Here is a 15420-nt window from a genome sequence, read left to right on the forward strand (position 1 = left end):
GGCAATTTGATCTCTGGTTCCTCTGCCTTTTCTAAAACCAGGTTGAACATCAGGAAGTTCACGGTTCACGTATTGCTGAAGCTTGGCCTGGAGAATTTTGAGCATTACTTTGCTAGCATGTGAGATGAGTGCAACTGTGCGGTAGTTTGAGCATTCTTTGGCATTGCCTTTCTTTGGGATTGGAATGAAAACTGACCTTTTCCAGTCCTGTGGCCACTGCTGAGTTTTCCAAATTTGCTGGCATATTGAGTGCAGCACTTTCACAGCATCATCTTTCAAGATTTGAAACAGCTCAACTGGAATTCCATCACCTCCACTAGCTTTGTTTGTAGTGATGCTTCCTAAGGCCCACTTGACTTCATATTCCAGGATGTCTGGCTCTAGGTGAGTGATCACATCATCATGATTATCTGGGTCATGAAGATCTTTTTTGTACAGTTCTTCTGTGTATTCTTGCCACCTCTTCTTAATATCTTCTGCTTCTGTTAGGTCCATACCATTTCTGTCCTTTATCAAGCCCATCTTTGCATGAAATGTTCCCTTGGTATCTCTAATTTTCTTGAAGAGATCGTAAGTCTTTCCCATTCTGTTGTTTTCCTCTATTTCTTTGCATTGATCGCTAAGGAAGACTTTCTTATCTCTCCTTGCTATCCTTTGGAACTCTGCATTCAGATGCTTATATCTTTCCTTTTCTCCTTTGCTTTTTGCCTCTCTTCTTTTCACAGCTATTTGTAAGGCCTCCCCAGACAGCCATTTTGCTTTTTTGCATTTCTTTTCCATGGGGATGGTCTTGATCCCTGTCTCCTGTACAATGTCACGAACCTCATTCCATAGTTCATCAGGCACTCTATCTATCAGATCTAGGCCCTTAAATCCATTTCTCACTTTCACTGTATAATCATAAAGGATTTTATTTAGGTCATACTTGAATGGTATAGCGGTTTTCCCTATTTTCTTCAACAGTCAGCTCCTGGTCTTGTTTTTGCTGACTGTATAGAGCTTCTCCATCTTTGGCTGCAAAGAATGTAATCAATCTGATTTCGGTGTTGACCATCTGGTGATGTCCATGTGTAGAGTCTTCTCTTGTGTTGTTGGAAGAGGGTGTTTGCTACGACCAGTGTGTTCTCTTGACAAAACTCTATTAGCCTTTGCCCTGCTTCATTCTGTATTCCAAGGCCAAATTTGCCTGTTACTCCAGGTGTTTCTTGACTTCCTACTTTTGCATTCCAGTCCCCCAGTTAGAACTGGACATGGAACAACAAACTGGTTCCAAATAGGAAAAGGAGTAAGTCAAGGCTGTATATTGTCAACCTGCTTATTTAACTTATATGCAGAGCACATCATCAGAAATGCTGGGCTGTAAGAAGCACAAGCTGGAATCAAGATTGCCGGGAGAATTATCACCTCAGATATGCAGATTGACACCACCCTTATGGCAGAAAGTGAAGAGGAGCTAAAGAGCCTCTTGATGAAAGTGAAAGAGGAGAGTAAAAAGGTTGACTTAAAGCTCAACATTCAGAAAACTAAGTGAGTGAAGTCGCTCAGTCGTGTCCGACTCTTTGCGACCCCATGGACATAGCCCACCAGGCTCCTCCGTTCATGGGATTCTCCAGGCAAGAATACTGGCAAGAAAATGAAGATCATGGCATCCAGTCCCATCACGTCATGGGAAATAGATGGGGAAACAGTGGAAACAGTGTCAGACTTTATTTTTTGGGCTCCAAAATCACTGCAGATGGTGACTGCAGCCATGAAATTAAAAGACACTTATTCCTTGGAAGAAAAGTTATGACCAATCTAGAGAGCATATTAAAAAGCAGACGTTACTTTGCCAACAAAGGTCCGTCTAGTCAAGGCTATGGTTTTTCCTGTGGTCATGTATGGATGTGAGAGCTGGACTGTGAAGAAAACTGAGTGCCAAAGAATTGGTGCTTCTGAACTGTGGTGTTGGAGAACACTCTTGAGAGTCCCTTGGACTGCAAGGAGATCCAACCAGCCCATCCTAAAAGAGATCAGTTCTGGGTGTTCACTGGAAGGACGGATGCTGAAGCTGAAACTCCAATACTTTGGCCACCTCATGCGAACGGCTAACTCATTGGGAAAGACCCTGATCCTGGGAGGGACTGGGGGCAGGAGGAGAAGGGGACGACAGAGGATGAGATGGCTGGATGGCATCACCAACTCGATGGACATGAGTTTGAGTAAACTCCGGGAGTTGGTGATGGACAGGGAGGCCTGGCGTGCTTTGATTCATGGGGTCGCAAAGAGTCAGACACGACTGAGTGACTGAACTGAACTGAACTGAACGGTTAAATGTTGGAAATTTTGTCTGGTTTAACCCAGTCTAACCAACAAAGTGTTCGTATCTGAAAAACACAAAGAGGAGGTTTCCGTGGCAGCCCAGACTTCCACTGCAGGGCGAGGGGGTTCCGCCCTGGTCGGGAACCGAGGCCCCACTCGCCGGGAGGTGGTTTAGCTGCTCAGTCGTGTCTGACTTCGGGGCCTGATAGACTACAGCCCGCCAGGCTCCACTGTGCTTCCCAGGCAAGAACACTGGAGTGGGCTACCATTCCCTTCTCCATGCCGAGAGGTACTGCCAAAAAAGTAAACAAGATTTTCCACAAAACAACAGAAAAGACACCATCGTGGAAAAAGGCGTGAAAGACTGAAGAGGCTCTTCACAAAAGACGGGGTTCAAGACGCCAATGGAGGAGTTGCGCTGGGGGTCCCGTGGTTCAGAGGACATGGTCCTAGAGAAGGGGACACAGGCTCAACCCCTGGTCAGGGAACTAAGATCCCACTTACTGTATGGTGTGGCCAAACAGATAAAACAAAGGGACGTTACCTTGAGAAAAAGTTTTTTTAAAGCAAGCAAACACGCCGAGCTGCCCTAGCTCATGGGTGATCAAGAAAATGTAGGTGAGAAAGCAACAGGACAAAGTGCCCAGAAGGGTCAAGGCCAAGAGGCCGCAGGCCGGGGAGGGGGCCACAGGCTCCTCACAGTGGCCTTCAGAGGGGACAGCCAAGCAGTGGGCAAGACAGGGCACAGAGAGGTGAACGCGCTGCCCGGCAACACGCCTCAACCATCAGCAGGAGAAACAACTCCACGACTTCACGACCCTGATGATCAGAGCGAGCCGGTCACAGAGCGACACGGGCTGCGAGCCCTCAACAGCAGGAGGCGCCGCACAGCACGCAGCGGCCGCCGGGGGCTGGGCTCTGCCCGGCACGCTTCCTGCGCCTACAGGCCACTCCTGATACGGGGCCAGAGGAAAGCCCGCCAGTCACTGACCAAGACACACGTCCACCCGCGAATCGCAGGCTGCCCAGAGGCCTTGCCTACCAAGAGGGACGCGTCAGCAAAATGGCGTGACAAGGAACAAGCCCACCCCAAGCTCCGCCCCGTCAGCAGACTCACCCTGCTTAGCCTGGAGACAGCCAGAGACACAGAGGTCTTGAACTCTTCCGGGTTCTTCTGCGCCAAGGTGGTGATGAGGCTGGTGGCAGCAGTTACCACACCCTGAGAAGACACACACACACGTTCAGACGCCCGCCAGAGGACCTGCAGACAGCCTCTCATCTGAAACTAGTCTTCTAAACAAAATGTTAAACTCAGCAACAGCTGGCCACCCCGAGGCCACCCCCATCAGTCCTCGATGCTTCAAGAAAGCGAGATGCACACGTCGCTTGTTGCCTTGCTTACCCTTCTCTCTGAAAACGTGGAGACCCGGCATGCTTCAGCCTGGAGCCCTGCCTCAGGGAGGTTGCACGGGGCAGCAGCCCCAGGCCCTGTGTCCGCCCACCCACCCCCTCGGTGCCCCTGACCTAGGTCACTCCGTGTGGACTGCAAAGGGATGGACACATTACGTTCAGACTCACAGGAATCTTTCCAACCCAAATTTGAGATCGTGGAAAACAGGAAAGCCCATTCTTCCCCATTTTCGAATGTGGTCCAAGCCATGTCTCTGCCCCCTGATTGGGGAGCTCCACTGGGCCTGGATGAGACCCGATCCCCTCAGTGAGGTCAAGGGAGCTGGTCAGCTCCCCAGCGCGGTGCCCCACGTTCCCTGCACGCTTGCAGTGGTCTGTGCAGAAAGAAGCTGTGAGGAGAGAGGGCCGGGGGCCCCCACGCCCAGGCTGCCTCCTCCCCCTCCTCCTGGGCGACGCCTGGGCCATGCCGGACTCAGGAGGGGCTGGAAGCACGCAGAGCTTTCTGCGCCTCACGGCCCCCCACTTCTCCTGCTGCTCCCAGAAGGGCCTGCTTGCTTCTTCTGGGTGGACAAGGGGTCCTCTTCCGGGGGATCCCTGACCTTGAGACCAAAGCCGCCGACCCCAGGCCTCTGGTGGCAAAGCTGGGAGACGCGCGACACAGAGCCCACGGCACACAGGCGCCAGCCCACCCTGGGCCGCGACACACCCCACCCTGCCCTCCGCCACTGGGCTCCTGCGGCCTGGACCCACGCAGGCACCAATGCGTGCACCAGCCGCAGAGCCATGCACATGAGAACACAAGGAAAAGAGACAGCCGGGCACACAGACGGCCCGGGGTTAGGAGCGGGGCCTCCCGGCCGAGACACCCCGCCCCAAGGAGGTCGCCTGCGCGGACCCAATTTCCCCCATGAGTGTGGGGACATGGAGGGATGCTGCAGGCTGCTCCACGGCGGGCGAGCCCGCACGGCCACCCGCCCTCGCCCCGTGGGTCCACCTGTGTGGACCGTTCAGTCCTCATTTCATCTTTAAGGCAGATTTCTCTTCTGGGAAAACACACGGTAGCCAGCTAACATGCTAACGCCTCTGTGCTCAATGGGAAACTCCATGTGGAATCTTGACTCTCCCATTTGTAGACAGGATTCCAGCAAGACAAGGCCACCTGTCCGGCATCAGCTCCTACCTGACCCCACCTCCCAGCGCCAGCGTGGACAAGGGCCTGTGACTCATGGCCAACCCAGACACTACCTCACTGCACATCCCGCTGCTCTGGCCGACGACACAGAGCAGGCTCGGGCCTGGCTCACGTCCAGCCGTGTGGATTAGGTGGCCTGTGTGTCAGAGCCCCCGGGGCCATAGGACAGCCCCACGGCAGCCCTGAACGGAGTGCAGAAAGACACGTCTCTGCAGGCCCCCAGCGGACGTAGCACCCCTGCAACGTGCTGGGCTGTGCTGCCTCTGCCCCACCAGCAGGAGCCCCTCCACACCTGGACAGGGTGCGTCAGAGGCCCTGGCTCCCTTGCCCTGACCCCAGGGAGGGGCTCCCAGCCTCCCCCTGCAGGCCCTCCCAGCTCGACGGCCGGGCCAGGGGTGTCCTCCTCACCATCCTGGAAGTCACACGAGGCTGCTGACGTGGCCCTGGCCCGGAAGAGGCTGCCCCACAGGGGAGAGTGGGCGTGACCCAGAGGCACCCACCAGATGCTGGTCGTTGAGGAGATGCACCACACGGGACGTCCAGTCACCCATTGGGACAAGGTCCGGGGACGTCCTGTACAAGCGCAGCAGGCACAGGGCGGCGCTCTGCTTCACGCTGTCCATGGTGTCTCTGAAAGACAAGCAAGAGTGAGGCCAGCACGGCCCAGAGCCCACAGACGACACCCCACAGCCCCCAGGGAACCAGAGCCCACAGATGACACCCCGTGGTCCTAAAGCAACCAGAGCCCACAGACGACACCCCGCGGCCCCCAGGGGACAAGAGCCCACGGACGACACCCCACGGTCCTAAAGGAACCAGAGCCCACGGACGACACCCCGCGGCCCCCAGGGGACAGAGCCCAGGGACGACACCCCACGGCCCCCAGGGGACAGAGCCCATGGACGACACCCCACAGCCCCCAGGGGACCAGAGCCCACAGACGACACCCCGCGGTCCTAAAGGAACCAGAGCCCACGGACGACACCCCACAGTCCTAAAGGAACCAGAGCCCACGGACGACACCCCACAGTCCTAAAGGAACCAGAGCCCACGGACGACACCCCATGGTCCTAAAGGAACCAGAGCCCACGGACGACACCCCGCGGCCCCCAGGGGACAGAGCTGCACCCGCGAGGGGCCTGGAGGGACACACGGGAAAAGGTTGCTTCGGGCTCTCCACGCAATCAAGCTCGGGCTGCCACAGCCCACGGGGACCAAGAGGAGGCGGGTGAGGCTCTGGCCCAGGACAGAGGCCTGTATGGACCTCCTGACGACTAACTCGGCAATCCCGGCCCGCCTCCTCCCCACGGCTGTGACCGAGATGGGAGGCTAAGAGACCCATAGCGCCTTCAGGACTCACACACTTGACTTATGCATGTGGGAGGTGACCGCGCCCTCAGCAGGCCACCAGACACGTACCCGGCGACGAGGATTCTGGGAATCTCCCCCGCAAACGCCTCGGCCATCTCCCGGCTGCCCACGTTGGCAATGCAGTGCAGGGCCAGGCCCATGAAGGTGGGGTTGCGGCTGGCCAGGTCGTTCTTGATGGCGTTGTTGATCAGGCGGATGAGCTCGCTGTTGGAGTTCACCAGCACGGAGATGAAGAGATAGCCCTGGGTTCCAGAGAGGAGACAGACCACCGCTGGACACACTTGGCCGGCCCCCAGCCCCACCCCAGTGTGCTCGGCACACTGCTGTGGTCAGGCCACAGAGGGCCCACCTGCCTTCTCCTGAGAACACGAGTCTTGTCCCCAGATCCCTCCTCGGACAGTTCTGCAGGACAAACCTGAGGCACCGTCCCCACGGGCATCAGACACCTTGGAGCCCCATCCCCACCCTGGTCACTGGTCCATGGGGACCTGACCAGGATGAAGGGCCTGCCTCGGCCATGACAGGAACACTGCGGACCACCTTCCCTCTCTCGGCCGTCTCAAGGTCCCAGAGTCTCCTCACCACTGGGCCAACTTCAACCTCGCGCTGTCCCCGCTGCCCACACCCTCCCCACTCAGGAACAGCACCTCTCAGCCCTGTCGGTCTCAGGAGCTCAGGAGGAGCTCGCCTTCTGCTCTGGGCTCTGGCCACCCTGTCCTCCCACACGTGGGCCTCGAAGGGTGCCCTGTCTGCCCCTACCGCCCCATCCACTTCTTGGCCTCAGCCTCAGCCTCAGCTCAGGTCTTCCTGCCCCTCAGAGCCCTGCCGACTAGCTGCCCACTGCTCAGAGTCCAGAGGGCCCCACCCGCCTCGGTTCCTGGCGTCAGCCACAGCTCTGCCCGCTCTCTGCAGGGGGCTGTCTGACGGCCCCGCCCCTGGAGAGGAGCCAGGCCCGCCCCTGCTCACGGCCACTGTGTCCCCAGGCCCAGCACTGCCAGGCCCACGGAAGGCGCTCAGCGGCTTCTTGGTGGGGGTGCGTGTGACCGTGTGAGTGTGAGTGGGTGTGTGTGCACGAGTTTGTGTGTGTGCGCGTGTGTGCGTGTGCGCATGAATGTGCGTGTGAGTTTGTGTGCGTGTATGTGTGTGTTGTGTGTGCGTGAGTTTGTGTGCGTGTGTGTGTGTTGTGTGTGCGTGAGTTTGTGTGCGTGTATGTGTGTGTTGTGTGTGCGTGTGCGTTGTGTGTGCGTGTGCACGTGTGTGTGCGTGAGCGTGTGCGTGTGTGCGTGTGCACGTGTGTGCCCGTGTGTGTCTGCATGAGTGTGACTGTGTATGTGTGTGTTGTGTGCGTGAGTTTGTGTGCGTTGTGTGCGTGTGCACGTGTGTGTGCGTGAGCGTGTGCGTGTGCATGTGTGTGTGTGCCCGTGTGTGTCTGCATGAGTGTGACCGTGTGTATGTGTGTGTTGTGTGTGCGTGTGAGTTTGTGTGCGTTGTGTGTGCGTGTGCACGTGTGTGTACGTGACCGTGTGCACGTGTGTGTGTGTGCCCGTGTGTGTGTCTGCATGAGTGTGACTGTGTGTATGTGTGCGCGCGTACCCACACGTGCACTTAGTTGCTCAGTCGTGTCTGATTCAGCAACGCCACAGACAGCAGACTGGCAGGCTCCTCTGTCCACGGGATTTCCCAGGCAAGACTCCTAGAATGCCATTCCCTACAGCAGAGGGTCTCCCCAACCCAGGGATTGAGCCCGCGTCTCCTGCATTGGCAGGCAGGGGCTCTGCCACGAGCGCCCGTTCTTCACCACTAGCACTTGGGAAGCCCATTGCTTGGTGAGTAAACACCAATACTTAACAAAGCCCCTGGGGCATCAAGTGTGTTTTTTCACTTTCTGGAAGTTAAATTTTTTTTAACTCATGTTGCTCCAGGCGGGCGCAGGGCTGGAGGCATCGAGCTGGGGGCCCTCAGGGCCTAGACACGGGCACTCACCCCAGCAGACACTGGGGCAGACACTGGGGCAGACACTGGGGCCGGGCGAGGTGCAGACACCCGCCCTCCGCTCTTAAACCAGCGCACCTGCGCCCAGATTAGGAACAGCGGGGGGTGGGGGGGCACACGTGCGCGGGCACTGAGGGGAGGGAGCGTGCCTCCCCGCCCTCTGGGATGGGCCCCCGGGACACGGCGCCCTCCCGTCAGCTCCCACCTAGACCTGGGGAAGTCCCCAGACAGACAGAGGTGCAGAGCAAGAGCCAGGCGCCAGGGGCCCCGGTGAGAAGCGGCGCCGCACCGCGCACTCACGATCTGCTTCTCGGTGTATCTGTTGGAGCTGAGCAGGTTCACGGCCTCCATGTGCCCGAAGTCGATGTCGTGGCCCAGCAGGAAGATGAACAGCAGCTTGCACACGTACTTCTTCTTGCTGTAGCCGTCCAGCGCTCTGTCGCCTGCGGGGAGGGGCAGCACAGGGACAGGGCGCCGGGCCCACTCCAGGAAGCCGGCCAGACCGCCACACTGTCAGGCTCGCGCCCAGCGCTGCTGAGCTGGTCGGCACGTGAGAGCCGAGTGTCTGGGTCCCTTGCAGACCCCAAACCAGCCTGCCGGCCAGCAGCACAAACACAACCCCGCCAGCACAGCCCTGCCGCGCCACCCTGACCTCACCAGCAGCGTAACCTTTCAGAGGTGTTTATTCATTTAGGCAAGACAACACACTCTAAATAATCTCTCATTTCACCCAGTGGTAGGACAAATCACCCACCCGAAAAGTCACACAAAACCACCAGAAGGGCTTGTTTCCCCACCCTGCTGGCAGCGCGACTCGGCCTCTCCTGGTAGACCATGGCAAGGCAGGTTCACAACAGGTCTCTGTCAGCACAGAAAGTGCTGCTTTAAAAAGGACCACCAGACAGTGCCATTTTAAAAGCAGAGGTTCTCATTTCACCCGAGAAGTGCGCAGCATCCCCGTGCAGCCCGCAGAGGTGAGCGCAGGAAGAACGCCCACCTCGAGCGAGGTGCTGCAGTGACCTGACCGCAGGGTCAAGGGCCAAGCAGCACGTGGGAGCCGGGAAGGTGGGAGCAGCCACAGCCCTCACTGCGAGGGTGAGTCACCTGTGTCCCGGGACGAGCCCTGGCTGACCTCCAAGGGCACTGAGAAGCAGGACCCCAGGACTCCTGAGGGACAGTGGACCACAGGCCAGCCAGCCAGCCAGCCAGCGGGACACCTTCCCTGGGGAGCTCTGAGACCCCCGTCCTTCCAGCCAGCCAGCAGGACGCCGGCCTTGGGGGGCTCTGAGACCCCCGTCCTTTCAGCCAGCCAGCGGGACACCGTCTCTGGGGAGCTCTGAGACCCCCGTCCTTCAGCCAGCCAGCGGGACGCCAGCCTTGGGGGGCTCTGAGACCCCCATCCTTCCAGCCAGCCAGCGGGACACCTTCCCTGGGGAGCTCTGAGACTCCCATCCTTCCAGCCAGCCAGCGGGACACCTTCCCTAGGGAGCTCTGAGACCCCCGTCCTTCTCAGCAGCAAGCTGCATGCTACTTAATGATCGAGCAACATCAAGTCAGAGCGGACCTGGCTCCCTGCTCCTCCCACTGCGGGAAGCCAGCTCACTGCTTCCCGACGGGACCTCCGCCCCGTCCCCGCAGGAGAGCATCTGAGCTGAGGGCACGGGGCCCAGGCGACCGCGCCTCACCCCACATGGCTGCCCCTCAAGCACGAGCCCGCTCGCCACCACCTCTGGAAGCCTCCTCCAATGAGCAGCCCAAAGTGCTGCCCGCCCCTCACCCCTGGAGTGAGGCTACGTGCGGGACACAGAGACTCGCAGACGCACTCGACGCCGAGCGCCCAGAAAGCGCAATCACGGCCACAGCTCAGGAGGCTTGGCCCTGGTGCTGCCGCGATGCAGGGAAAGAGCCAGTGTCTCCAGGGCGAGGCGTCTGAGCCCGGCCACCGCGTGCTGCTGCACGACTCCCACCTGGGCTGCCTGCTCACCTTCTCTCAGAGACCCGTCCACCCTGGCCCTGACCCTCAGCGAGCACCTGCCTATGTTCAGGCAGGGGACAGCAATAGGCCGAGTGTGGACCAAGAGGGAGCCCCATGGCCCCTGAGCCCAGTCTGCGTGGCCCGGGCTGCGAGCTGCTGCGGGGCTGTGGTACCAGCGCGTCCACCAGGACCCCACAGGCCCAACTGCACTCAACTGCTCCCCCACGTAAGGACCACCGCACACCCACTGGGAAAACCAAGGCCTAACCGTTAGCCGTATCACATGCGGGCAAGAACGTGGAGGAGCTGGGAACTCACACTCAGCTGAGCAGGCACAAAACGGGGCAGCCACTCTGGAAAATACGGGACAGGTTCTTAAAAGGTCAAACATGCACCCGTTGAGCGAGCCAGCGGCTCCACCCTCAGGCGCCTTCCTGAAAGGAAGGACACCAGGCACCTACACCAGCCGCGCACGCGGGACTCACAGCAGCTCCACGCCGCCCACGGGGAGCCAGCGCCACACGCGGCCCGTCAAGATGCGGGCGGCCGCGAAGGCACACTCAGAGAGCAGACGCGGCGGCTCCGCCGCGAGACGCGCAGCAGGACGTGCTGCCGGGGCCGCGCGGGGCGCTCGCCGGGGCCGCGCTCCACCCTGGTTGGCTGCAGGGGCGGCTGCATGAACACCTGCACCTGCTAACCCCCCAGCGCCCTCGTATCTTAGAAAGCCGGTTTACAACAAATCACTGTCAGAATCTCCCAGGAAAAAAAGCGAAAGATTAAAGCACACAGGCAAAGCGATGGCCAGCACTGAAGCCGCGAAGGCCGCCAGGAGTGTGGACAGGTGAGTGAGCCCACGACGCACGCACTCACGCTCCGAGGAAAAGTGTTTCCCAAGTCTTCCCGTAGCTTTAAGAGCGTGCATTCCTTACAGAAACTCCCGTCATTCGTCTTTCTGCCCCAGCACCTGGGACAAGCGAGCACCCAACAGTGAATGAGCTCGTGAAGACATCCCCTGAAGGCCAGCACCGAGACGACACGCCTGCCCCCCGGACAGCACAGCACAGCGGCTGTCGCTAGAGGACCCAAGACCGAGGGAAGGCCCGCAGCGTCCACAAGCAGCCCGAGCCCCGCTCTTGAGTTTCCAGGCCAGCCAGGCAGCCAGGGCAGGGGTGCAGGGCGGCCCAGGGAAGACCAGCGGCCGCCTTCAGGCTTCGATGGGGAGATTGCACACGAGGCTGTGCCCACCACTTCCGTCGTGGGCCAGGCCCCGTCCACGCCTCCCACTCCAGCTGTCGGTCGCCCAGGACCCCACACCCCATGCACGTCTCACCCCCAGTGGCCCGTGCGCCGCCCACACGCCCACCACGGTCGTCCTCCGTCGGTCCTCATCGGCATCCAGGACTGTCTGCTTCTGCCTGAAGGAGGCCATTTAGACTCTCCATTAGCACAGGCTCCCTGGTGGGAAACTCTCCGTTTTCGTCTGGAAAGGCCTCTTTTAGCGTCGTTCTCCTGGAGCCGGCAGCTGGATGCAGACTGCTGGGGCCGCCCCTTACAGCGTGCTGACCGCAGCCCCCGCCCCGCTGCCCCTCGGCCCTGTGACGAGCTGGCAGGGACGGCTCCTGTGAGGACGGCCTGTCTCCTCCTCTCTAGAGACCAAACATCTCCCGTCTCGGGCTCAGCGTTTCCACGTCGGTGTCTCTAGGTGTAGAGTTCATTATTTACTGTAACTGTGGACACGGCATCTGAGGTTTGAGCGTCACGGATCTTCACGCGTCCTCTGTCACACCAGCTCTCTCTCCTCCCAGGAGGCAGCCAACCACCCAGACTTCGTCCCCCACCCCGTCTCTCGCCCACTCTTTATCACACCCAGGACAGGCTGCCTCCCCACCCGTCTTCCAGGACACTGTCCTTTAATAAGCCTGTCGTTACATCCACACAAGCTCTTCATTCTAGTTACTCCGTGCTTTGCTCCTGGAACTTCCATCTGGTCTCATTTCAGAATCTGCCATGTGACTCTGTTTATGCTGCCTAAGGTCCCCACTGAAATGTTCTGGTCTGTCTTTTACTGCTTTACAGACAGCGGCCCAGCTCCCTGCCACCCGCGTCCAGTCTCGGCGGCCCCTGCGAGTCCCCTGCGGTCGCCCCTCTGGCTCCTGCCGAGCCATCGGGCTCCTCTGTGACGGTGCTGGGACGACACCCTTGAAAAGTCAGCTGCAGCTGGTAGGTGACACCTAGCACGGGGCTCCATCTGCGACAGCCACCTCCTCCTCCAGAGGACTGGGACAGGGCGGCTGGCTCCCCAGCCACTCCCACCCCAAGGGCACTGCCTCTCAGGGTTCAGCTTCAAGTGGAAAGAGGCCTCTCCATGGTGAGCTCTGGGCTGACTTCCTCCTAGACCCCAGCTGCTCAGCCTCGGCACTGGGCCTCCTCAGGCCCAGTGGTGCTGGGGTCTCTGGTGGCCTGCCTGGCCTCCACCCAGTAGGTGGCAGCAGCTCGCCAAACCCTGCTGGACCAGCCTCTGTCCCTGGGGACAAAAGTCAGCCTGACTGATAGTAGTGAAGTCGCTCAGTCGTGTCCAACTCTTTGCGACCCCATGAACTATAGCCTACCAGGCTCCTCCATCCATGGGATTTTCCAGGCAAGAGTACTGGAGTGGGTTGCCATATACCAACCCCCAAGACTTTGAAGAATGGAAAAGACTAGAAACCTCTTTAAGAATATCAGATATCAAGGGAACATTTCATGCAACGATGAGCACAATAAAGGACAAATGTCAAGGACCGAACAGAGCAGAAGATTAGGAAGAGGTGGGAGCAACACACAGAACCAGATGCAAAAGGTCTTACTGACCCAGAAAACCGTGGCAGTGTGCTCACCCACCTGCAACCAGGCACCCCAGAGTGTGAAGTCAAGTGCGCCTTATCAGGAAGCGTCGCTAGGAACAAAGCTAGTGGAGGTGACGGAATTCCAACTGAAACTATTTCAGATCCTGAAAGATGATGCTGCGAAAGTGCTGTTCTCAATATGCCAGCAAATTTGGAAAACTCAGCAGTGGCCACAGGACTGGAAAAGATCAGTTTTCGTTCCAATCCCAAAGAAAGGCAATGCCAAAGAATATTCACACTACCACATAATTTTGCTCATTTTGCATGCTAGTAAGGTTATGTTCAAAATCCTTCAAGCCAGGCGTCAGCAGTACGTGAACTGAGAACTTCCAGATGTACAAGCTGGACTTAGAAAAGGCATCAGAGGTCAAATTGCCAACATCCATTGGATCATAGAGAAAGCAAGGGAAACCCAGATAAACATCTACTCCTGCTTCAGTGACTACACTAAAGCCTTTGACTGTGTGGATCACAACGAATTGTGGAAAATTCTTAAAGAAACCAGAATACCAGACTACCTTATCTGTCTCCAGAGAAGCCTGTATGCAGGAAAGAAGCCAACAGTTAGAACCAGACATGGAACAATGGAATGGTTCAAAATTGGGAAAGGAGTACAACAAGGCTGTATATTGTCACCCTGCTTATTTAACTTATATGCAGAGCACATCATGAGAAATGCTGGGATGGATGAATCACACGCTGGAATCAAGATTTCTGGGAGCTATCAACAACCTCAAATATGTAGATGATACGACTCTAATGGCAGAAAGTGAAGAGGAACTAAAGAGCCTCTTGATGAGGGTGAAAGAGGAGAGTGAGAAAGCTGGCCTGACACTCAACATAAAAAACACAAAACTCAGATCATGGTGTCTGGTCCCACCACTCCACAGCAAACAGATGTGGGAAAAAAGAAAAACAGTGAGAGACTTCCTTTCCTTAGACTCCAAAATCACTGCAGATGGTGACTGCAGCCATGAAATTAAAAGACACTTGTTTGGAAGGAAAGCTAAGACAAACCTAGACAGTGTATTAAAAAGCAGAGACACCACTTTGCCGACAAAGGTTTGTCTAGTCAAAGCTATGGTTTTTCCAGCAGTCATGTACAAATGTGAGAGTTGGACTATAAAGAAGGCTGAGCCCTGAAGAATTGATGCTTTTGAACTGTGATTCTGGAGAAGATTCTCCAGAACGGGTGAACGGGTGACTGAACTGAAGCACACCGAGCAACGGAGAGTCAGCCGCGTGAACGGAAACGAGCTGTCGGGCCGCAGTGAGACACAAGGGACCCTCAGATGCACAGGCCCAGTGAGCGGAGCCCGCGAGAGAGGTTCCAGAAGAGGCGGAGCCAGGAGCGGGTGCAGAGGTCAGCGGGCGTGGGCTACAGTGGGAGGGGTGAGGGGGCACACAGGGAGGGCCGGGAGGGGTGAGGGGGCACACAGCGAGGGCGTCCCCGACGGGAGTCGCCTGGTGTGCAGCTGTGACGAAAGGCGCGCGCCGGGACGCCTGGGGACAGCGGGGCGGAGCCATCTCCGCACCTCCCCTCTTGCTGGGAAGGTAAACCTGCTAGACAAGAACACCGGGGAGACTGCAGTCGCCGTGTACACACGGAGGCCTCCAGGTGGCGCTAGTGGTAAAGGTCCACCTGCCAATGCGGGAGGGCTGGCTCCCGGGGTCACGGGCCCCACGGACCCCTGGAGGAGAGCGTGGCAGCCCACTCCAGTACTCAAGCCTGGGGAAGAGCCCCATGGACCGAGGAGCCTGGCCGGCTACAGTCCACAAGGTCACAAAAAGTCAGACACTTCTGGAGTGAGTGAGCACCCGTGTAGAAGCCAGGTAACTGGTGAAGCCCCACTGCACAGCCCGGGGCCTCTCAGGGACCTGTGGCGACACGAAGCACATCCAGGAGGAAGGGGACGCGTGAGCACGCAGAGGTGACTCACTCAGCTGTACGAGACCCACACCGACCCCCCGACGGTACAGGGGCAAGAGCCCGCGGGCCGGTGCAGGGGAGGCAGGCTCGACCCCTGTGCAGGAAGAACCACGCGCTGCAGGGCAACTCGGCCCCGCGCCACGGCCTCCGCAGCCGGCACACCGGGGCCTGTGCGCCACCAGAGAGGCGCCCGGCCTGCGGCAGCGCTCAGCAGGACAGGCCCGTCACAGTGAGGAGGCCGCTCAGCAGGAAAGGCCCGTGAGGAGGCCGGCAGCAGCCAAGAGTGACTGCGCTTAGAAAAGGGAGCTGCGTGTTGTGGAGCAGCTGCGCTCCAATAGAGCTTAAGTAAATGCACCTGCTATGC

At 58.3% G+C, this 15420-nt stretch overlaps 1 protein-coding gene across 2 annotated transcripts in view; it reads right to left on the reverse strand.

Annotated features, from left to right (window-relative positions):
• The window catches only part of AP2A2 (adaptor related protein complex 2 subunit alpha 2), a 68792-nt gene that overhangs the window by 21250 nt on the left and 32122 nt on the right, over nucleotides 1-15420 (reverse strand). For both annotated transcript variants that reach the window (XM_069565831.1, XM_069565830.1), the window contains exons 3-6: nucleotides 8567-8709; nucleotides 6323-6516; nucleotides 5404-5533; nucleotides 3419-3520 (exon numbers count right to left, since the gene is read on the reverse strand). In XM_069565831.1, coding sequence (XP_069421932.1) covers nucleotides 3419-3520; nucleotides 5404-5533; nucleotides 6323-6516; nucleotides 8567-8709 — 569 coding nt within the window. The remainder of the gene's footprint in view (nucleotides 1-3418; nucleotides 3521-5403; nucleotides 5534-6322; nucleotides 6517-8566; nucleotides 8710-15420) is intronic.

Source organism: Ovis canadensis, chromosome 21 (assembly GCF_042477335.2).
Source record: "Ovis canadensis isolate MfBH-ARS-UI-01 breed Bighorn chromosome 21, ARS-UI_OviCan_v2, whole genome shotgun sequence".
NCBI classification, from domain to species: Eukaryota; Metazoa; Chordata; class Mammalia; order Artiodactyla; family Bovidae; genus Ovis; species Ovis canadensis.